This window comes from Cyprinus carpio, chromosome B7, assembly GCF_018340385.1.
Source record: "Cyprinus carpio isolate SPL01 chromosome B7, ASM1834038v1, whole genome shotgun sequence".
Taxonomy (NCBI): domain Eukaryota; kingdom Metazoa; phylum Chordata; class Actinopteri; order Cypriniformes; family Cyprinidae; genus Cyprinus; species Cyprinus carpio.
The window spans coordinates 37,295,836-37,320,515 of record NC_056603.1 but is presented as its reverse complement, the minus strand read 5'-3'; the positions used below and the strand labels follow the sequence as shown (position 1 = coordinate 37,320,515).

At 43.5% G+C, this 24,680-nt stretch overlaps 1 protein-coding gene across 1 annotated transcript; it reads left to right on the top strand.

The window, feature by feature from the left end:
- Positions 1–880: 880 nt before the first annotated feature.
- On the top strand, positions 881–23,007 carry LOC109066759 (neuronal acetylcholine receptor subunit alpha-7-like). The gene is made up of 10 exons (XM_042728518.1): positions 881–1,239; positions 1,947–2,086; positions 3,665–3,709; positions 4,233–4,342; positions 15,452–15,531; positions 16,725–16,892; positions 18,545–18,739; positions 20,359–20,445; positions 21,582–21,691; positions 21,818–23,007. Exons 1-10 carry the CDS (start codon positions 1,185–1,187, stop codon positions 22,352–22,354), a joined length of 1,527 nt encoding a protein of 508 aa, XP_042584452.1. The 5' UTR covers positions 881–1,184; the 3' UTR covers positions 22,355–23,007.
- The last annotated feature ends 1,673 nt before the right edge of the window (positions 23,008–24,680 follow it).

Sequence of the window (24,680 nt, the reverse complement as noted above, 5' to 3'; positions counted from 1 at the left end):
ATTCTGTCCAAACTGTATGATAGGCTGTCCTACAGTACAGTACCTGTCTGTCGACATATGTATTTGCATACTTCCATGCACCCTGTTGGCATAGATGTGATAAGTCATCAGTGCGTGAGGGCGTGATGTGAGCCTCTCCATGAAAAATCTATTTTTTTAAACACTGCTATTAATTTCTTTATGTTTAAAGCTTTTTTAATGAGCAAAAAATCACAGAGTGCACCTTTAAGACATCTGTTCTTAATGTGCTGAGCAGCAAGTTGCAGAGCTTATTCTGGCTGTCTCGTTGTTCAGTGCAGTGGGGCATTTGCCAAGTCTCTGCTCCTATACAGTATCTCCCACCCAAATGCAGCACCAGGAACTGTAGGAGGTAAAAGTAACTTCATGTTTGACATTTCAGTAGCCTTGGAAATGTATGAATTGTTTCCCAACCCTGGTCCTGAGGGCACCCCAACACTGCACATTTTGCATATCTCTCTGACACACCAATTTCAGATCTTGGAGTCTCTAATGAGCCAATGATCTGAATCAGGTGTGTTTGATTAAGGATACATGCAAAACGTGCAGTGTAGGGGTGCCTCCAGGACCAGGATTCGGAACCACTGAATTTGACGACCATGATCAAAGCCCTTGTGCAGAATTAATGTTGGCACAGATAGTGTCATGAGAGTGCATTCACAGATTCCATGAAGCTTTGTGTGGATTGGGATACCAGTGTTCTGCTTAATACAGCACTGTAGTACATAACATTTTTTTTATATATAATTTCCACAGTGGTAACAATTTTAATGAAATATACAAATAAAGAGAAGTAGAGCTATTCTCACTGTTACTCTTTTATTATTACTTAGACAATGAATTGGATAAAGTAAGGAATAGACTGAAAACACTAGTTTTCAGGATTGATTGATCGGTTGATTGAATTTCAGTTTTTGCAGTTTTCAGTTCTATTCTTTGAATCTAGCAGGATTTTTTTATTGAAGAGAGAGAGAGAGAGAGAGAGAGAGAGAGACTGTAATAAATGTAGTGCTGGAGGAGGCGGGGCACCGTGCCTTTTGTTGATGCTGCTGCATGAGACTGTATTCACTTCTGCATGGGATGCTGAGAAAGTCTCTTTACGACACTGAAACCTACATCACCTAGAGCTTTTCTATTCATTACTGCAATTTAACTTTCATAGGAACATGGGAATTTGGGACTATACTCTTTATTTTACCACCACAACCTGCCTATGGAGTGGTAAGAAACCTAATGGTTATTTAATTATAAAATACTCATGAGCTTTGTTGAATTATTGGCTTTTTTTCTCTTTTGCTCTGTTTAAGTTATTTTAAGTCAAACTGTTCAATAATATTTCCTGCTTACTTGTAAGATTAGTGTTACATGTCTGCTCTATTTGGATTTCAATAATTCAGCTGCTACTGTGTAATCAATTAAAACTGATGTTTTGGTTTGAGGCTTGTGTTGAGGATACAGGCCAGAATGCCAATTCAGGTTAATAGGACAATATTTAAATCTGATCAAATGTAAGGTCATTATGTTGGCAGTTTACATTTGCACATGTATGTATTCCATCATTTGCTTTTTACATACAAAAAGTACTTTAACATCTATAAAGTTCTCTATTCTGTTTGCTGTCCAAATCGGGCAAATGTTAAAAATAAACAGCGAGTTATGCATACTTAAGGAAAGTGGTTGAGTCCAATCAGTCAGACTTCCTGGTGGAGATTTAATCACTGAAACCCAGCAGAAAAGCTTTGATGAGAGTTTCAGATCAATACACGTACATCCAAATGAGCTGGAACAGCTGCCTCTGTTGATTTGCAAGCGTTCTCCTGAATATCTCATTCACTGCACGCTGCAAACCTCTTCTGGAAGCAGTTCGCAGTGCAGATTGACTCGAGGTGAAACTCTGCAACCGTGTCACATTGTTCATTCTCTGACAGTGTCACTTCAGGGACAGCATCAGAGGAGACTCTACAGAGACTTGATGAAAGACTATAACCCACTGGAGAGACCTGTGTTCAATGACACACACTCACTCACCGTGTATTTCAGCTTCAGTCTCATGCAGATTATGGATGTGGTAAGTTAATTCAGTAATAAAAGATAAAACCCTTAACACACCCTGATAAAGTATGACAATGAACAATGCTTTAGGATAATCTAAGTAAATTTGTTCCACCATCAGGTTATACCAAATCACTCTAGTCTTTAGTCTTTTTTGCAAAGAAAATGTCCACCGATTGTCACCAAAAAATGATTTTCCAAACAATGATCTGTTCACTTCGAAATCCACCAAGATTACAGCAGTTTGTTGCTGCAGGTACTTTACCTATTTAATGTTTTGGAAACGTACATGCATAGTCACATTTTACATTAGACTAGGATGAGGGAAAGCATTTTAACATAAAATGTGGAAGTGAGGAAAGGTAGAGATGTAGCAACATCAGGCTTTCGAAGACTGCAACATAAACATTTTGGAAAGCCACGACAGATCATTTGTCACAATTCATGCAGCAATAGACCTTGAAGGTTAAATGCAATATTGAATCTTACACAGATGAAAATTAAGCTGTGAGGGATAGATCTACAGTCCGTACAATTGCATACACTGGATAAAAGTCCTAAGTTTAGTTTGTCTGCACGGAAATTTCTTTGGGGAAGATTTTTCATCAGCTGAACAACTGGCATGTTCTTAAGCAACAGTACAATCCATTAAATGCGCTGTACTTCTGTCCCTGTAGCCTTTTTTACCTGTCAAAAATTAAATATGGCACTTAATAAGGTCTATAATTTCAGTTCAATATAATTTTTTTAGTAACATTAAGGTTTAATAGACATACAAATTCAAGCATCTCCCAGTTGATCAGCTCAACAGTATTCTAAAAGATGTGAAAAAAATCATAAAAATGCCTCAAATTACGTTAACTACATTCCCTTTGAAAAAATTGGGCACTTAAATGTAATGAATGTGCACTTCAAATCTAAGTACACTTAAAAAAAATAAAAAACCTTGCAGATAATATAATACCAATGAAATAAAAAGTCACTAAAGTATAAAGAGAGTTTAAAGTGAGTTTGACAGTTTCTTAACACACTTATGTACACTTTTTTTCTTAAAGTGCACCTTGTAATAATGTCAAATTAAAAGTTTTTCTTTAAAGTACATTTACATAAATTTGTATTAAAAATCTTTATGCTTTAAAGAAGTACACTTTATGTGTTGAGTGACAGATTTCATAGAATGATGTTTGTAGTGTTTGTTCATTATTGCATTTAATGTTTATATACAGTATTTTAAATATACTAAATTGCAACTTCATCACAATTATTGTGTAATTACAAATACATTTAAATACATAACTTACAAGTTTTAATAGAAATGACATTACATGAACGAATGTCAGTACAGTATATTCGGCTTAACACTTCAACAACATTTAAAAAAAAGTGATTATGAAATGATTAAGAAAGCACTCTACATTTCAATTATACAATTTAATCTGATTGTAGTTTATGTGTGTCCTCTTTTTAACAGTATGCTAAAGCATACTCTTAGTTATTCTGTCTTTGGGGGTAAGAGCATGTAAAATATGTTTTGGAAGTAGTTCTTTAATCATATTTTCAGTTTTCATGAGAGTGCATCTTTGTCCATCTACAGGATGAGAAGAATCAAGTACTTACAACCAACATCTGGTTGCAGCTGGTAAGACACCAGCACTTACCGTTGTCTGACAGACTGCTCTCCAGCAATGCAGTGATACAGTCATGTTCCTTTAATGTGACTTGTAAGACCTCTCTGTGGGTCTGTTATTAATAGCTGAATGTTAATAACTGTGAAGGTAATGCAATGGATTTGTCTCTGCTTCCATGACAGTCCTTCAGATGCTGTCCTTGTGTGGCTATGAATCTGAAAACCTTAATTAACTGCATTTAAAGATCTCAGCAGTCTATCAGTAAATACAAATCACATCTAATTTACATTTATTTGACTTTGCTCCATTAAAAAATCTTAACAGATTATAAATTGTGTATCTTCTGTATGTGCATGTAACCTCTTTAGGTTCCGATGATTATTTGACATAACTAACGCTTAAAGAAGACTATACAGAGATTGATGTTCAAATTCAAGTTAATATCATGCCTAATTGCACCAAGCATACATTTTTAAGTGTAAATTGCCTTGTTGTTCCTGAATGACAATGATGAAGATCTTCTCTTTATTTTAGTACTGGTACGACTACTATCTTCACTGGAACATGTCTGAATATCCCGGAGTGACGAATGTACGATTTCCTGACAGTCAGATCTGGAAGCCTGACATCTTACTGTATAACAGGTTTGTCATGTTCACACAGATAGTAATCGATAAACCTATATGAATATAGCTTATCAAAAAAGAGTTCCATAGAAACAAAACATACCTTTAGAAGTTAAAACCCTGTTTGTGAACGATTTCTTGAGAGTTAGTAAATTGCCTGGAAAAAAAAAGTGCTGGTTACAGTAAATGGACACTGAGTTTGCACTACAACATGGAAAACAAAGGTTTGGCCTCATTTGTCCCTGTCTACTGGAAAAGCAGTAGCAGATGGTAAAGAATCAGCTTCAAGTGAATCTGCCACAGAAGATTAAGAGTTTGCCACAATATGTTGAGGTCAAATGAATCAAGTCAGTGAATGGAAACTAAAATGCATCCGCTGGTATATTTATTTATTGAAAAAGCATTCATTTTGGTTATGTTGGTTTAGCAGCCTGGCCCACTGTGGTCCGTTCTACGGGAATTTCTGAGACTGAATTGTTTATTCTCAAACATGCCTCCATTGTCATGGTCTTGTCATGATCCTGTCTCTATCTCTCTCTTTTTCTCTCTCTGTCTCCCCCTGCTGGTTTCTCCTCTCCTGTCTCCCCCGCTCTTCGCTTCTGTGTGTCACAGCTGACTTCACTTCTCATTAAGATAATTTCCCCTCCACCTGCTTCTCATATTGCCTTGTTATCTGGGCTACTTCTACCCTCTCGTTCTCGTGTCTCTTTGTCAGATTGTTATCTCCTAATGAAGCTGTTGCCGTCTGCACAAGAGATTAGTATTGTCCTGTCCTGTCCGGTCTAGTCGGGGTTAGGTTAGTCATCTGCTATCCCTGCCCTGTTCGTCTCTGTGCTCACCCCTTTGCACCCCACAGAACCTTACCTGCTGTCCAACGCCGCGGCCTCCCCGCTCTGCGAGCTCCGTTCCCCGGATCTCCCCTGAGCCCGGTCAAGCCTCCGCCTCGCCAGCCTGCTGGTGGTTCCAGCCACAGAGGTCTCCTGTGTTACTTTTACCCAGCCTGCGGGTCTGCCTTGGTTTTCACCTTTTGTACTCCTTATTTGGATTTTCCTGTGGCTTTCCTTTGTTTGATTAAAGACTGTCATTTTGCCCTCGCATTTGAGTCCTCTTCCTTCAATACCCATCACAGAACAATCTGACAAACATGATGGACTCAGCGAGTGGCAGCCCGTTCCAGACCGCCGTTGAGCACCAGGGCGTCCTCCTCGGTAAGCATGAGGAGGACATCTCTGCTACCCGACACGCCGTCGGTTCTTTGGCCGCCCAGATGTCCGAGCTGTCCAGCCAGGTTCACAACCTCCGTCTCCAGCCGTCCGCCTCTCAGTGTCCTCCTGTTCAGACGGAGCCTCGGATAAATAATCCTCCGGCCTATTCGGGTGAGCCAACACAGTGCCGCGCCTTCCTTACTCAGTGCGAGGTGGTCTTCTCGCTCCAGCCCTTCACATATGCTAAGGAGAGAGCCAAGGTTGCTTTTTTGTTCTTTCACTCCTCCACGGGCGAGCTCGCGAGTGGGGAACGGCCAACTGGGAGACTGAGGCGGAGTGCATCTCAAGCTTTGAGCGTTTTAAGGAGGAGATGATCCGGGTCTTCGACCGCTCCGCCTATGGAGAGGAGGCTTCCCGTCGGCTTTCCACACTTCGGCAGGGGAGACGATCCGTGCCGGATTTCTCCATTGAATTCCGGACCCTCGCTACCACCTGCGGGTGGAATCAACCCGCCCTGACCGCTCGCTTCCTGGAGGGCTTGTCTCCTGAGGTACGGGACGAGGTCCTCGTTCGTGAGATCCCTACCCGGCTCGACGATCTAATCGACCTGGCCATCCGTGTGGAGAGACGGTTTGACCAACGCCATCGTGCTCATCGCCTGGAGGAGAGTCTTTTCTCGTCGCCTCGTGTCAGCCCCTCCCACTCTGAACCTGAACCTATGCAGCTGGGTGGCCTGCGTATTTCTTCTAAGGAGCGTCAGAGGAGGATTCAGAACCGCCTCTGTATGTACTGTGCTAGTGCCTCTCACTTTGTGTCTTCCTGTCCGGTAAAAAGCCAACGCTCGCCAGTAGGAGGAGGGTTACTGGCGAGCGCTACCACTAACACTATCCCTTCCACTTCCTGCACGACACTTCCAGCGCATCTCCAGTGGGCGGGGTCGTCAGCCTCCTGTGCGGCCTTGATCGATTCTGGGGCCAAGGGAAACTTTGTGGATGAGAAGTGGGCGCTCCAACAAGGTATTCCGCTCACACCGCTAAGAGACTCCACCCTTTTATTTGCCCTTGATGGCAGCGCCCTACCTAGGGTACAGAAACAGACGATCTCATTAACTCTGACCATCTCTGGCAACCATAAAGAGACAATTTCCTTTTTTATTTTTTCAGTCTCCTTTTACTCCTTTAGTACTGGGGCACCCTTGATTAGAACTTCACAATCCACACATTGACTGGGCTAAGGGGTCTGTTTTGTCCTGGAAGTTGTCATGTCATGTTAAGTGTTTAGCCTCGGCTGTTCCCCCCGTGTCTTCTGTTTCTGTGTTGCAGGAGGAGACGGGAGATCTGACTGGGGTACCGGAGGAGTATCACGATTTGCGGGGGGTTTTCAGCCGTTCTCGAGCCATGTCTCTTCCGCCCCATCGCCCGTATGACTGCGCTATTGATCTCCGCCCGGGGACCACGCCCCCTCGGGGTAGGCTCTACTCCCTTTCCGCTCCCGAACGGTAGGCTTTAGAGAATTATTTATCTGAGTCCCTCAGTGCCGGCACAATCGTCCCTTCCTCGTCGCCTGCCGGCGCCGGATTCTTTTTTTGTTAAGAAAAAAAGACGGCTCTTTGCGCCCATGCATAGATTATCGGGGGCTGAACGACATCACTGTTAAGAATCGTTACCCACTGCCGCTGATGTCCTCAGCCTTTGATATCCTGCAGGGGGCAAAAGTCTTTACCAAGCTCGACCTACGCAACGCTTACCATCTCGTACGCATTCGGGAGGGGGACGAGTGGGAAGACCGCCTTTAACACGCCCCTCGGCCACTTCGAGTATAGAGTCCTTCCCTTCGGATTGGTTAACGCCCCCGCTGTCTTTCAAGCTCTGATCAATGACGTCCTTCGGAATATGCTCAATTTACTCGTTTTTGTCTATCTCGATGACATTTTGATTTTTTCGCCCTCTCTCTCCAGATTCATGTGCAGCACGTTCGCCGCGTTCTCCAACGATTGCTCGAGAATCGACTCTTTGTTAAGGCCGAGAAGTGCTCCTTTCATGCTTCGTCTATAACGTTTCTAGGCTCCGTTTATCTCAGCAGAGGGGATCAGTAAGGACCCTGCCAAGGTCCAGGCCGTGCTCGATTGGCCCGTCCCGGATTCTCGTGTCTCGCTACAGCGCTTTCTCGGTTTTGCTAATTTCTATCGCCGCTTTATACGCAACTTCAGCCAGGTGGCCGCGCCACTCACCGCCCTCACTTCGGTTAAGTCTCGTTTCGGTTTGGTCCGGTCCTGCGCAGGAGGCATTTTGACCGGCTAAAGACCCTTTTTTACGTCCGCACCCATCCTCCTCACTCCAGATAGCTCAAGACAGTTTATCGTTGAGGTCGACGCCTCCCGAGAGGTAGGGGTGGGAGCTGTTCTTTCCCAGCGGTCAGCGTCGGATAATAAGATACACCCCTGCGCGTACTTCTCACACCGCCTTTTCCCCGCGGAACGTAATTACGATGTCGGGAATCGTGAGCTCCTCGCCATCCGCTTGGCATTGGGTGAGTGGCGGCAGTGGTTAGAGGGGTCCTCTGTCCCTTTCATCGTTTTGACTGATCATCGCAATTTAGAATACATTCGCTCCGCCAAGAGATTGAACTCGCGTCAGGCTCGTTGGGCCCTTTTCTTTACGCGTTTTGATTTTGTCATTTCATACCGTCCGGGCTCTAAGAACGGTAAGCCGGACGCGTTGTCTCGACTTTTCGACCCCTCGATCGGCCGCACCCCCCCCAAAAGGCGATTATTCCTCCCGGTCGGGGTGGTGGGGGCTACGGTCTGGGGAATCGAGAAACAGGTTAAGCGCGCACTCTCTCACGTCGCTACTCCCCATAACTGCCCTAGGGGCAGCCTCTTTGTCCCGGTTCCCACACGATTGGCAGTTCTACAATAGGCTCATTCCTCTAGACTAGCGGTTCATCCCGGTGTTTGAGGTACTATCGCATTTATCCGCCAGCGTTTCTGGTGGCCCTCTTTAGAACGTGATGCGCGCGCCGTTTTATCGCCGCCTGCTCTATTTGTGCCCAGACCAAGGCGGGCAATTCCCCACCTGCTGGTCTCCTCCGGCCGCTACCTGTTCCCTCTCGCCCGTGGTCCCATATCGCTCTCGACTTTATCACCGGTCTTCCGCCCTCGGCCGGTAAGACGGTCATCCTGACGGTAGTCGACCGCTTTTCTAAATCGGCGCACTTCATTCCCCTTACCAAACTACCCTCTGCTAAGGAAACGGCCCAGATTATGATTGATAATGTGTTTAAGTTTCATGGCTTGCCCACCGACGTCGTGTCCGATAGGGGCCCGCAATTCGCCTCGCAGTTCTGGAGAGAATTTTGCCGTCTCATAGGTGCCACTGCTAGCCTTTCCTCGGGTTTTCACCCACAGGCTAATGGCCAGGCCGAGCGAGCCAATCAGATTGTTGCCCGCATGCTCCGCAGTCTAGCCTTTCGCAATCCCTCGTCTTGGGCCGAACAGCTATCCTGGGCTGAGTATGCTCATAATTCCCTCCCTTCCTCGGCCTCTGGTATCTCTCCCTTTCAATGTTGCCTCGGCTATCAACCACCCTTATTTTCATCCCAAGAGACCGACTCTTACTGCCCGTCCGTTCAGACCTTTATCAGTCGCTGTAAGCGAACCTGGAAGAGGGTGAGATCTGCACTATGTCGTTCAAAGAGACGCATGTGCGTGGCTGCTAATAGATCGCGTGTCAAAAGTCCTCGCTATGTCGCGGGGCAGAAGGTTTGGCTATCTACATCTAATTTACCCCTCCAGTCTGACTCCCGTAAACTGGCCCCCCGCTTCATCGGACCGTTCCGCATTATCAAGATCGTTAACCCTGTCGCTGTCAAACTCCGGTTGCCGCAAAATCTTCGTCGTGTTCACCCGGTGTTTCCACGTCTCCTGCATTAAACCGGTCTCCCGCTCGCTTCCCGCTCCCCCCCCCCCCACTTCTTTCTCTGCCGTTCGTATCGAAGACTCCCCGGTCTACACCGTCCGCAGGATCATAGATAGGCGGCGTCGGGGTCGTAGTCACCAATACTTAGTCGATTGGGAGGGGTATGGTCCTGAGGAGAGGAGTTGGGTCTCCCCTAAGGATATCCTGGACCCCTCGCTCATTGATGATTTCCTCCGGTCTCGCCAGCATTTCCCCGCTGGAGCGCCGGGAGGCGCTCTTTGAGGAGAGGGTACTGTCATGGTCTTGTCATGATCCTGTCTCTATCTCTCTCTTTTTCTCTCTCTGTCTCCCCCTACTGGTTTCTCCTCTCCTGTCTCCCCCGCTCTTCGCTTCTGTGTCACAGCTGACTTCACTTCTCATTAAGATAATTTCCCCTCCACCTGCTTCTCATATTGCCTTGTTATCTGGGCTACTTCTACCCTCTCGTTCTCGAGTCTCTTTGTCAGATTGTTATCTCCTAATGAAGCTGTTGCCGTCTGCACAAGAGATTAGTATTGTCCTGTCCTGTCCGGTCTAGTCGGGGTTAGGTTAGTCATCTGCTATCCCTGCCCGTTCGTCTCTGTGCTCACCCCTTTGCACCCCACAGAACCTTACCTGCTGTCCAACGCCGCGGCCTCCCCGCTCTGCGAGCTCCGTTCCCCGGATCTCCCCTGAGCCCGGTCAAGCCTCCGCCTCGCCAGCCTGCTGGTGGTTCCAGCCACAGAGGTCTCCTGTGTTACTTTTACCCAGCCTGCGGGTCTGCCTTGGTTTTCACCTTTTGTACTCCTTATTTGGATTTTCCTGTGGCTTTCCTTTGTTTGATTAAAGACTGTCATTTTGCCCTCGCATTTGAGTCCTCTTCCTTCAATACCCATCACAGAACAATCTGACAAAAATGATGGACTCAGCGAGTGGCAGCCCGTTCCAGACCGCCGTTGAGCACCAGGGCGTCCTCCTCGGTAAGCATGAGGAGGACATCTCTGCTACCCGACACGCCGTCGGTTCTTTGGCCGCCCAGATGTCCGAGCTGTCCAGCCAGGTTCACAACCTCCGTCTCCAGCCGTCCGCCTCTCAGTGTCCTCCTGTTCAGACGGAGCCTCGGATAAATAATCCTCCGGCCTATTCGGGTGAGCCAACACAGTGCCGCGCCTTCCTTACTCAGTGCGAGGTGGTCTTCTCGCTCCAGCCCTTCACATATGCTAAGGAGAGAGCCAAGGTTGCTTTTGTTCTTTCACTCCTCCACGGGCGAGCTCGCGAGTGGGGAACGGCCAACTGGGAGACTGAGGCGGAGTGCATCTCAAGCTTTGAGCGTTTTAAGGAGGAGATGATCCGGGTCTTCGACCGCTCCGCCTATGGAGAGGAGGCTTCCCGTCGGCTTTCCACACTTCGGCAGGGGAGACGATCCGTGCCGGATTTCTCCATTGAATTCCGGACCCTCGCTACCACCTGCGGGTGGAATCAACCCGCCCTGACCGCTCGCTTCCTGGAGGGCTTGTCTCCTGAGGTACGGGACACCCTGGGATTGGTGAAAACATCTACCCGGCTCGACGATCTAATCGACCTGGCCATCCGTGTGGAGAGACGGTTTGACCAACGCCATCGTGCTCATCGCCTGGAGGAGAGTCTTTTCTCGTCGCCTCGTGTCAGCCCCTCCCACTCTGAACCTGAACCTATGCAGCTGGGTGGCCTGCGTATTTCTTCTAAGGAGCGTCAGAGGAGGATTCAGAACCGCCTCTGTATGTACTGTGCTAGTGCCTCTCACTTTGTGTCTTCCTGTCCGGTAAAAGCCAACGCTCGCCAGTAGGAGGAGGGTTACTGGCGAGCGCTACCACTAACACTATCCCTTCCACTTCCTGCACGACACTTCCAGCGCATCTCCAGTGGGCGGGGTCGTCAGCCTCCTGTGCGGCCTTGATCGATTCTGGGGCCAAGGGAAACTTTGTGGATGAGAAGTGGGCGCTCCAACAACAGGTATTCCGCTCACACCGCTAAGAGACTCCACCCTTTTATTTGCCCTTGATGGCAGCGCCCTACCTAGGGTACAGAAACAGACAATCTCATTAACTCTGACCATCTCTGGCAACCATAAAGAGACAATTTCCTTTTTTATTTTTCAGTCTCCCTTTACTCCTTTAGTACTGGGGCACCCTTGGTTAGAACTTCACAATCCACACATTGACTGGGCTAAGGGGTCTGTGTTGTCCTGGAAGTTGTCATGTCATGTTAAGTGCTTAGCCTCGGCTGTTCCCCCCCGTGTCTTCTGTTTTCTGTGTTGCAGGAGGAGACGGGAGATCTGACTGGGGTACCGGAGGAGTATCACGATTTGCGGGGGGTTTTCAGCCATTCTCGAGCCATGTCTCTTCCGCCCCATCGCCCGTATGACTGCGCTATTGATCTCCGCCCGGGGACCACGCCCCCTCGGGGTAGGCTCTACTCCCTTTCCGCTCTCCGAACGGCAGGCTTTAGAGAATTATTTATCTGAGTCCCTCAGTGCCGGCACAATCGTCCCTTCCTCGTCGCCTGCCGGCGCCGGATTCTTTTTTGTTAAGAAAAAAGACGGCTCTTTGCGCCCATGCATAGATTATCGGGGGCTGAACGACATCACTGTTAAGAATCGTTACCCACTGCCGCTGATGTCCTCAGCCTTTGATATCCTGCAGGGGGCAAAAGTCTTTACCAAGCTCGACCTACGCAACGCTTACCATCTCGTACGCATTCGGGAGGGGGACGAGTGGAAGACCGCCTTTAACACGCCCCTCGGCCACTTCGAGTATAGGGTCCTTCCCTTCGGATTGGTTAACGCCCCCGCTGTCTTTCAAGCTCTGATCAATGACGTCCTTCGGGATATGCTCAATTTATTCGTTTTTGTCTATCTCGATGACTATTTTTTCTCTCTCCAGATTCATGACACGTTTTCTCCATTTTCGAGAATCGACTCTTTCCGAGAAGTGCTCCTTTCATGCTTCCTCTCTCCGTTAGATTCATGTGCAGCACGTGCGTTCGTGTCTCGCGCTACAGCGCTTTCTCGGTTTTTGCTAATTTCTATCGCCGCTTTATACGCAACTTCAGCCAGGTGGCCGCGCCACTCACCGCCCTCACTTCGGTTAAGTCTCGTTTCGGTTGGTCCGGTCCTGCGCAGGAGGCATTTGACCGGCTAAAGACCCTTTTTTACGTCCGCACCCATCCTCCTCACTCCAGATAGCTCAAGACAGTTTATCGTTGAGGTCGACGCCTCCGAGGTAGGGGTGGGAGCCGTTCTTTCCCAGCGGTCAGCGTCGGATAATAAGATACACCCCTGCGCGTACTTCTCACACCGCCTTTCCCCCGCGGAACGTAATTACGATGTCGGGAATCGTGAGCTCCTCGCCATCCGCTTGGCATTGGGTGAGTGGCGGCAGTGGTTAGAGGGGTCCTCTGTCCCTTTCATCGTTTTGACTGATCATCGCAATTTAGAATACATTCGCTCCGCCAAGAGATTGAACTCGCGTCAGGCTCGTTGGGCCCTTTTCTTTACGCGTTTTGATTTTGTCATTTCATACCGTCCGGGCTCTAAGAACGGTAAGCCGGACGCGTTGTCTCGACTTTTCGACCCCTCGATCGGCCCGCACCCCCCAAAAGGCGATTATTCCTCCCGGTCGGGTGGTGGGGGCTACGGTCTGGGGAATCGAGAAACAGGTTTAAGCGCGCACTCTCTCACGTCGCTACTCCCCGTAACTGCCCTAGGGGGCAGCCTCTTTGTCCCGGTTCCCACACGATTGGCAGTTCTACAATGGGCTCATTCCTCTAGACTAGCGGTCCATCCCGGTGTTCGAGGTACTATCGCATTTATCCGCCAGCGTTTCTGGTGGCCCTCTTTAGAACGTGATGCGCGCCGTTTTATCGCCGCCTGCTCTATTTGTGCCCAGACCAAGGCGGGCAAATTCCCCACCTGCTGGTCTCCTCCGGCCGCTACCTGTTCCCCTCTCGCCCGTGGTCCCATATCGCTCTCGACTTTATCACCGGTCTTCCGCCCTCGGCCGGTAAGACGGTCATCCTGACGGTAGTCGACCGCTTTTCTAAATCGGCGCACTTCATTCCCCTTACCAAACTACCCTCTGCTAAGGAAACGGCCCAGATTATGATTGATAATGTGTTTAAGTTTCATGGCTTGCCCACCGACGTCGTGTCCGATAGGGGCCCGCAATTCGCCTCGCAGTTCTGGAGAGAATTTTGCCGTCTCATATGTGCCACTGCTAGCCTTTCCTCGGGTTTTCACCCACAGACTAATGGCCAGGCCGAGCGAGCCAATCAGATTGTTGCCCGCATGCTCCGCAGTCTAGCCTTTCGCAATCCCTCGTCTTGGGCCGAACAGCTATCCTGGGCTGAGTATGCTCATAATTCCCTCCCTTCCTCGGCCTCTGGTATCTCTCCCTTTCAATGTTGCCTCGGCTATCAACCACCCTTATTTTCATCCCAAGAGACCGACTCTTACTGCCCGTCCCGTTCAGACCTTTATCAGTCGCTGTAAGCGAACCTGGAAGAGGGTGAGATCTGCACTATGTCGTTCAAAGAGACGCATGTGCGTGGCTGCTAATAGATCGCGTGTCAAAAGTCCTCGCTATGTCGCGGGGCAGAAGGTTTGGCTATCTACATCTAATTTACCCCTCCAGTCTGACTCCCGTAAACTGGCCCCCCCGCTTCATCGGACCGTTCCGCATTATCAAGATCGTTAACCCTGTCGCTGTCAAACTCCGGTTGCCGCAGAATCTTCGTCGTGTTCACCCGGTGTTTTCACGTCTCCTGCATTAAACCGGTCTCCCGCAGACCCCCCCCCCCCCACTTCTTTCTCTGCCGTTCGTATCGAAGACTCCCCGGTCTACACCGTCCGCAGGATCATAGATAGGCGGCGTCGGGGTCGTGGTCACCAATACTTAGTCGATTGGGAGGGGTATGGTCCTGAGGAGAGGAGTTGGGTCTCCCCTAAGGATATCCTGGACCCCTCGCTCATTGATAATTTCCTCCGGTCTCGCCAGCATTTCCCCGCTGGAGCGCCGGGAGGCGCTCTTTGAGGAGAGGGTACTGTCATGGTCTTGTCATGATCCTGTCTCTATCTCTCTCTTTTTCTCTCTCTGTCTCCCCCTGCTGGTTTCTCCTCTCCTGTCTCCCCCGCTCTTCGCTTCTGTGTCACAGCTGACTTCACTTCTCATTAAGATAATTTCCCCTCCACCTGCTTCTCATATTGCCTTGTTATCTGGGCTACTTCTACCCTCTCGTTCTCGTGTCTCTTTGTCAGATTGTTATCTCCTAATGAAGCTGTTGCCGTCTGCACAAGAGATTAGTATTGTCCTGTCCTGTCCGGTCTAGTCGGGGGTTAGGTTAGGTTAGTCATCTGCTATCCCTGCCCGTTCGTCTCTGTGCTCACCCCTTTTGCACCCCACAGAACCTTACCTGCTGTCCAACGCCGCGGCCTCCCCGCTCTGCGAGCTCCGTTCCCCGGATCTCCCCTGAGCCCGGTCAAGCCTCCGCCGCCTCGCCAGCCTGCTGGTGGTTCCAGCCACAGAGGTCTCCTGTGTTACTTTTACCCAGCCTGCGGGTCTGCCTTGGTTTTCCTACTTTTTGTACTCCTTATTTGGATTTTCCTGTGGCTTTCCTTTGAAAGATCAAAAAAAAACATATTCAACACTCACTTTAACACCATCAATTCAATAACAACAATTTCCATTATCTGAATGAGAATTAATTTAGACAAACACATTTATATAATTGGAACATAAACCTGAGCATGGCACAAGGCAATTTTGATTTGTCATTTCCCTGAAATCCAGTACTTTCTGCACAGCCATTAGTGGTGCAAAATAATTCCGTGTAGATGAAATGCATTTACTTTGTATTGGACTAATTGAAAGTGTTTCCAAGTGTTCCTCTGAGATGTTCATAAATCATCGTTTTGTTCTTTTTACTTAAAATGTTTCTTGTGTTCCTCACAGTGCTGATGAAAGGTTTGATGCCACATTTCATACTAACGTGCTGGTGAATTCCTCTGGTGCCTGCCAGTACCTACCACCAGGTACTTTTCAGATGTTTATGATGCCACAAGTAATTTTTCCCACTTGATCTAGAAAAAAAAAAAAGGGGGAGGATTGCTACGAAAACCTTTTTCAGACCAGAGTTAAAAATAAAATACGTATTTGTGTGATAATTAAAAATAAAGAATGAAGTCAGACTCTGAAATAAGTCGCAGGTAAAAGATAAAGTATAAAATTCCAAAATTAAATTCACAATTACAAAAAAGAAAGTCAGAATCATGATAAATTTAGTCACGGTTTCAATATATAAAGTCACAATTACTTGGTGAAGGCAGCCAAGTTGAGATGTACTTCACTACTCGCTTTATCTCGATAACTGTCCAATTATAGGACACTTTTGGTGGTGGAAGTAAAATTTATATTGCTGACAAATGGGGTATTTATGCAATGGTGTGACAAACTAAAAAGCTTTCCTATGGCAAGATGCTGCATCAGCATCATTAATATCAGTACGATCCAAAACCACTTCTGTATTGGCCTGCAACATAAAAGAAAAAAATGCATAGTGCACATTTAAACCTATTTATATTATCAGCAAATATGATTCTGTGCTAATATGGAAAGCTACATAAACCTTTTCCTTATAGGTTTGTCTTATTGACAAACTATTTGATGTGCATGGAGATTTCCCTGTACAGCATTCACCTCTACTACATCATTTACTTTTCTCCTCCTGTTTCTTGCTGTGAACGCTGAAGCAGACTCTATCCTGAGATAAACCTTTGATTCATGAGTGGATGTAGTCCAGGCAGCGAGTTTGCACTAAATTCTTTTTGCAGTGACATTGAAGAGATTGCCTTCTCTTGAACCTCCATAAAGCTTTGTCAGAAGCCTATTATGCTTACTGGCAAAAGAAAGCAATGAAACATAGAGGGAAGATGATTTATTAAACAATCAACGGTTTGAGCTAAATTACATGCGTATGTCTTTACTGGCACCTTCAATTTATGATCGTCTTATTAAACGGTTCCTCCGATGTTCATTTTCATCACCATTATGGTTTATAGAAATCGAATTTTCAAAGTTCTCTTATATGTCGAAGTAATATAACTCATAATTATGATGATTAATGGTAAGTATTTTTTGTTATAGTTATTACTATTATGACATCAAGGGCTTCATTACTCTCCACTAAAACTGTTCCACATCAGTCAGTTCACATTTCTGTTCGCAGGGATATTCAAAAGCACCTGCCACATCGATGTTCGCTGGTTCCCCTTTGATCTTCAGAGGTGTGATTTGAAGTTTGGCTCCTGGACGTATGGAGGATGGTCCCTGGATCTGCAGATGATCGATGCTGACATCACAGGATATATTGCAAATGGAGAGTGGGACCTTGTGGGTAGGGTGATATACATTATAAATTATAATGTGCATTATTCACCCTTATGCTATGCTGAAAATCCATTTCCTAATTTGGTGTTCCTGGTAAAAAGTGATGAGCCTTTCGAAAATTGCTTGTTAATCTCTCATAATGCTATATATTATCACCAAATCTTGTATTCAATCTTTTTGTGAACTTGATTTCTTTCAATCACGACAGGTTTTGTATTGCTTTTTGAATCTGATCCGTCATAAGCCTTATTGATCTGTACTTATGTACCTCAGTTTTGGAGTGAAAAAGCATCATTCCTGGATTGAGATGCACAGGCTCTGATCAATGAGGCTCAATCATTTCCAAAATGAAATACAAAACCTGTGCTAATTGAAAGAAAACAAGTGGATAAAAAAGTCAATATTTGGTAATAATATAGCATATTGAGAGATTTGCCAGCAAGGACCACTCAATATGCAATAATCTTAACTAGTATTTTTTGGAAAAGAAAATACTTTCCGAGTCAAAATGATGGATACTACCCTGAGGGTTAGAAGAGTCAGTAATCTCTTGCAATCTTTATCAGTATATTGTTGTTTTCATCACTTACAGTATTTTAGCCTTCCCTTGTGAAAAGTAGTGTGCTTAATTGTATCAAACATTGACTTCTAGTGTGCTTAAAATCTCAAAATATATTTAAAAAAATAGTACATACTACATTAATTTATATTTCATTTGACATTAATACTTGTCAGTGCATATAACCATATTTCATGTTTAGAGACAATAGAATAAATTATGAAATTACATTAAAAAGGGACCCACGAAAGTTCAGCTGCATTTAATATAAATGTAAACTATATTGCATTTTAATTTAAACAAAATTAACATTCAATTAAGTGTCAGAAACAATACATTCAACTTGCACACAGGTATATTATTTCAATTATAAGTGCTTAAGTATGCTTAAAGGTATACAGTAGCACACCTAAAAGTGACAATTCTATCATTAATTACCTTCATGCCGTTCCAAACCCATAAAACCTTTGTTCATCTTCAGAACACAAATTAAGATATTTTTGATGAAACTCGAGAGTTTTCTGACTCTGCATAGAGAGAATCGCAACTGACATGTTCAAGGCCCAGAAAGGTAGTTATAAGGACATCGTTAAAATAGTCCATGTGACATCAGTGGTTCAACCTTAATGTTATGAAGCTACCAAAATACCTTTTGTGTGAAAAGAAAACAAAAATAATGACTTAATTCAACAATTTCTTCTCTTCTGTGTCAGTCTTCGATGTGTGTTCACACAGTATCACGACACAAGCGTATGCATTCCACTGCTTGCAAACAAGCAGCAGCGCATCCGGATTCTATGAATTAAAACATCGGCTCCTGCGTCAGCAGCACCACACGCATCCATAGTACTCTCCTGACTGACACTGAAGAGAAGAAATTGTTGAATAAAGCTGTGAAAAAAAGTGATCTGTTTGTTAAAGATTTTTATTTTATAAGGTCTGATAAATAAGACAGCAATGCATTTGCTAGTTATGGCAATATTAAGCACAACATATTATTTTTGCACTGACCTTCAAAAATGTGAATGTACAGTAACAGTGTTGAATGGTAATTGCACAAAACATAAATTTTCTGACGTTGCCAGTTATATGCTACACAGAGGTTCCAGGTCGACGGAATGAGAGATTCTATGACTGCTGCAAAGAGCCGTACCCAGATGTGACTTTCACGGTGGTGATGCGGAGACGGACGCTATACTACGGTCTAAATCTGCTTATCCCCTGTGTGCTCATCTCTACTCTGGCCCTGCTGGTCTTCCTGCTGCCTGCTGACTCAGGCGAGAAGATCTCTCTTGGTGAGCTACACACTTAGTGCCTTTGTCATCGTTTTAAAATGCTAATGTTAAATGTGATTATAAAGTGATGTCGTTGTAATTTTTATGTTAATAATAGTGAACTGTATTCATTCAAGTGTGCATTTGCATATCTGCATTTAGTTTGAAATGCCATGTTTTCTTCAACTTCCTTGCCTAGAATTGTCTTCTTTTAGGAAACCGGCAAGACATTGAAGGAAATGATACACACTTCACCTTTAAAAGGGTTTATTATGGGAGTTAAGCATGACCAGCCTCTGTCATAACCAGAAGTGCATAAATGTCATGTTTGCCATTTTAAAAATCATTCTTCTCACATCGGCGAACCTCTCCGTCATTTTTTTACATTTATTTTTTATTTTTTGCTGACTAAGTGAAATATCCACATTTAAACCGTTTAATTTTTCATTTTAAAAATGAAATTCACTTTGGCACAGGCGCACAATTTATGCCAAAATCCCTGTAAGCTACTGTAAGTGGCGTGAAGTGAGATTGATGGCTTGCCAAAGATCGCTTCAGTGATTAATGCAGTTGGAGACCTCTGAAGGCCAAATGCCTTTATTTATCTGGCCTGCTGGATTTAGAGGATGCTGCCACAGTGAATGAGGGAACGCTCTGGAAGAGACTGAACCTGAAGTCACAGCAGAACACAATTTATTTTATTTTTTTCATTTTGTTATTCCTAAATGGTATTAGTGTTATGAGGCTGCCAATATTACTTTCCACAGAGTGAGTCATTGGCTGTTGCTCTGTGAGTTACTCAAGATCAATACTCTAAATACCAGCAATTAGCCGACTTTGTATGATACAGTACATTGAAGTTTAATTTCATATAGCTCTGCTTAATTTTTTATCTAAGTAGTGCACTGAAGGAAGCTATTTTCTTGTAACCAAATTAAGACTTAACCCTGCTTAAGACTTAATTGCTTTTTTGCATTCTCTTTCATCACTTTGACAGTAGCCACTTAGGTAGGGGAGACTGGGGCTAGTTGTCACATTTTTTACTCCGAGAGAATATTTCTCATAGTGGGTCTATTTTTGGACAGTAACCAAATATTAGATGGATTGAATTCATAGAAATATACTGATTTAGTTTGCACTGGTTGTTTGAAACTGACATACTATATTTAGTTCAGTCATGAAACTCTAGATGGCTCGGGCTGATACTGAAGGTCCTTTACATGCAATCACATAATTTACTGTGGGGCACAAGCAGATTGGCCTCTGCTGATTTTGTAGCCAGTAGGCTTGCTTGCTCACCATTTAAATAGGCTGGTTCAGTGTTCGCTGTAAGCTGGTCCTTCAGAGTTCCTCTGAATCCCTCCACCTCCTCCAGCTCCACCTGTCTAGATCTGCTACAGGTTTTATGTGTGCCTTTATTAATTTAGTAGCAGCATATCTTACATCCTCACATCAGTGTGTTTGTGTATCTATCGGCAGTAGCATGTCCTTAAAACTATTAAGAGTTGTCGTGATTGAAATAGCACTTGCAACAAAAAGCCTCGGTTTTCTCTTTATCTGTTTACAGTTTTATGGTTTCATGTGAAAATGTGTCTGTCACATGTACAATGAGGGAGTAATATATATGTTTTGATTGTCAGGGATCACAGTCCTCCTCTCTCTGACAGTTTTCATGCTTCTGGTAGCAGAGATAATGCCCGCAACATCAGACTCTGTGCCTTTAATAGGTAAGGCCAATCTACGATGTAAATAATGATGTCAGATGTGGGATCGACGGAATTGAATGAATTGATATGTTAGAATAATTTGGTCAAATCACTTTGCATAGCCTTATAAATCACTGAAAAGGAGAACTTTTGTAGTAAAACTTCAAAAACAACTGGGAACACTTATGAGTGCTGATTTTAATAACTTATTTGAATTAGTAATTGATACAATCCATCTGAATAAAGTCAGTAAAATGAACTTTGCAACATTATCGACCTAATAAAGCTGCAATAATTTAATCCCTTGTTGAAAAGAAATTCACTTAATTGTATTAAATGTGAACTTGTACTTTAAATCTTGAAAGTATATTTTCTGTACTTGAAGATAATGCAATATTAATAAAATAAAAGGCCACTTAAGTGTACTTTTCATTAATGTTTCTTAACACTTTAAAAAGGCACTTTGTATTAATGTAAAAAAAAAAAAAAAATTAAAGTACATTTTAACTTACTCTAATAACCTTTTGTTGTGCTTTAAAATACACTTGTTGGCTAACATACTAAGCACATGTAAAGTACTCGATTAACTGTGGCGTTAAGTCCTACTTGAGTAGGTCTGAAAGGCATTAATGTTTAGCTAAATTAATTTTATACAAATTCAAACTATAATAATTTCATTTAATTGCAAGTTCAGTTAAGAGTCAAAAAATTGCATGGAATTTGTACATAATAATATTCTTTTAAATATTATTTCAGTAAAAAGTACTCTTTTTAAAAGTATGCTAAAGTGTGCTTCTTTTTCACAAGGGAACACTTACATCAGTTTGTGAAACAAAGGTAAATGTGTCCATTACCAAAAAAAAAAAAACTTGGTACAATAATGGTATCAGATGGTAATCAGGTAGAACTTTGGGTTTTATATTCCACAGTACTGAAATTAATGTCTGATGCCATTAATATGGTACTAATCTATGGTACAAAGATTTTTGTTTGTTTGTTTTACAAACTCTAACATTTAGTCAAAATACATTTGTGGTAATCGACAGATACTGTCAGTAGATTTTGCTTTTATTTAATCTCAGTGTCTGAAACCAGTTTTATTTTAAGTAGGATTTCCTCTAGGTTGTTAAATGTAATTCTCTCTGTCCTTTGACTAGCTCAGTATTTTGCCACCACCATGGTTATTGTTGGCCTGTCTGTGATAGCCACAGTCTGGGTATTACAATACCACTACCATGACCCGGATGGAGGAAAAATGCCAAAATGGGTGAGGATCTCATTGCTGCTTTTATTTCTTCTTACCATATAAACCCATCTGGCTGAAATTAATGGTATTTTGATTACTTCCACTGTTTGGAAAACAGTGTTATTTAGTAGTTAATTTTTCTGTCAGACCCGCGTGGTGCTGTTGAACTGGTGCGCGTGGTTCCTGCGGATGAAGAGGCCTGGTGAGGACAGAGTCCGCTCAGCTTGTCACAATAAGCAGCCGCGCTGCAGCCTCTCCAGCGTGGATCTGAACATCAGCACTGGAGCCACGCAGTCCACTAATGGAAACCTGCTGTACATCGGCTTCCGTGGAATGGACACTATTCACTATGCCACTTCACCCGATTCAGGGGTGATCTGCAGCCGGCTCGTCGCCACGGGCGAGGAGGATGTGCTGCTCCCTGGTGCTCAGGCTTCTTCCGTTAGTAGCGGCCCTGGAGAAAGTGAACTGTCCAAAATCTTGGATGAAGTTCGGTACATTGCCAAACACTTCCGGGACCAAGACGAGGAGGAGACTATGTGTAATGAGTGGAAGTTTGCAGCATGTGTCATTGACCGTCTTTGTCTCATGGCCTTTTCTCTGTTCACCATCCTCTGCACCATTGGTATCTTAATGTCTGCCCCTAATTTTGTAGAGGCCATTTCCAAAGATTTCTTTACCTGAGATATTTGTACTTCTCAGAGCCTCTTAAGTGTCATAATATATTTCTTTTATCGATTAATTACAATTTAATTTGAACTAGTAGTTTATCCAAAAAGGAGATTCACTTTAACTGTATGGAAAAGAGCAGCGTGAACATTTTGCTTAGGCTGTTCTTTAGTTTTTCACGCAAGAAATTAATTTTAGAGACATGAGGATGAGTAAATGATTTATAAATTATGAACCATTCCTTCATGACTGGTCTCAACATACAAGTTTTTGAGTGTTTGTGTTTTAGTGTCTGTATAAATTGATGTATTAACTGAAGTGTGCACCAGAGACAGGACTGTAGCCTCATATGCACTTTATAAAAGCTTATAATTATTGATTGTTTGTTTGTTTTCATAAATGTAACCATTTGCTTTACACACATTGCACACATGCATCTATGAATTTCTGTATTGTCATATCTGCCATTATGCTTTGTCTATACTTCTGACTGCTGTTATATATAGTCTTTCGTTGTATGTATTATAACTGCTGGAGAATCAGTCTGTGTATGTGATGATATGAAGGTGGAGACCTTTTTTTCCCTAAAAAATATTGTACAGTATAATGACAAATAAACATATTTTTGTAGGTTGAATATGATTTGTCAAACTTATTAAATGTGTTAAAACCAGCAAAATGTTGTGGCTGAAAATCACTACATTAACCACTCAGATAGTGTTAGGAAAACTAACCTCATTTAACAACCTGTTCTCAGATCATAAATAGCAGAATATTGTTTGACATAATAGAAAGTGTGTAACATCTCCATCTGGTGGCTGGTAATAAAACTGTGTAATATGAGACAATGCAAAGCCAGGACATGTTTGGGTCACAAATGCTACACACTATTTTACATTATTATATGCCTTTATGAATTTTTAGATGCTATTTTTTGTGGTATTTTTTCTTTTTCTTTTTTCTGGTTCCCTCAGCATATATCAGATCAAATTTAAATTATTAATCTAATTATAATCTGGAAAAACAGTTCCCTTTTTAGGTCTCATTTATAAATTTATAAATAGGTTCTTTCACTCTAAAAATTATTCACAACATAAACTGGTGAATTCGTTTAAAAAACAAGATGTTATACATATTTACATTTATTCATTTGGCAGACACTTTTACCCAAATCAACTTGCAAACTTACAACATCAATTTGTCATAAGATTTGATATGTCATAAGTGTAAAGTTAGATTAATACACAATCTGGGAAATACAGAAGAGAGAAGATGCATTTTTAAGATGCATTTGAGTGTATTTTAAAATTTCCAACACAACAGACAATCAGTCTTACACTGATTATCCTTAATAAACCAACACATTAACCAATGTTCACCACGTTTACATAACCTTACCAACATGTAAACATGCAAGAATACTGACCCAATCTGGCTCTGCACATAAATATCTTTATTGATGCTCTGGAAGCTTATTCATTGTGCATGCATTTACACATTTCTTTACATTTTGATGACAAAACTGAAAAGAAGCCCAACAGTTTATAAATCTAATCAGTTTTCTTGTGATGTCAGTTTTTTATATATAAAAAAATATTTATTTAATTCAATACATTTATAATATTTAATTTTGGCTGCATTTTCCAAAGTCATTGTAAACCAATAGTTTCTATGATCTACGACTTTTGATGGTTTTGGGAAATTAACATTTGTACATTAAACACACTACAGGTCCTTCTCAAAAAATTTGCATATTGTGAAAAAGTTCATTATTTTCCATAATGTAATGATAAAAATTAAACTTTCATATATTTTAGATTCATTGCACACCAACTGAAATATTTCAGGTCTTTTATTGTTTTAATACTGATGATTTTGGCATACAGCTCATGAAAACCCAAAATTCCTATCTCAAAAAATTAGCATATCATGAAAAGGTTCTCTAAACGAGCTATTAACCTAATCATCTGAATCAACTAATTAACTATAAACACCTGCAAAAGATTCCTGAGACTTTTAAAAACTCCCAGCCTGGTTCATTACTCAAAACCGCAATCCCTGGGTAAGACTGCCGACCTGACTGCTGGTCCAGAAGGCCATCATTGACACCCTCAAGCGAGAGGGTGTAAGACACAGAAAGAAATTTCTGAACGAATAGGCTGTTCCCAGAGTGCTGTATCAAGGCACCTCAGTGGGAAGTCTGTGGGAATGAAAAAGTGTGGCAAAAAACGCTGCACAACGAGAAGAGGTGACCTGACCCTGAGGAAGATTGTGGAGAAGGACCGATTCCAGACCTTGGGGGACCTGCGGAAGCAGTGGACTGAGTCTGGAGTAGAAACAT

What these genes read in the sequence shown, in the direction of transcription:
- LOC109066759 (XM_042728518.1), top strand. Translation starts at nt 1,185, where the DNA reads ATGGGAATTTGGGACTATACTCTTTATTTTACCACCACAACCTGCCTA. An exon ending in CTGCCAGTACCTACCACCAG is followed by an intron (nt 15,532 to 16,724) that starts GTACTTTTCAGA and finishes TTCTGTTCGCAG; the next exon opens with GGATATTCAAAAGCACCTGC. An exon ending in TGGAGAGTGGGACCTTGTGG is followed by an intron (nt 16,893 to 18,544) that starts GTAGGGTGATAT and finishes TATGCTACACAG; the next exon opens with AGGTTCCAGGTCGACGGAAT.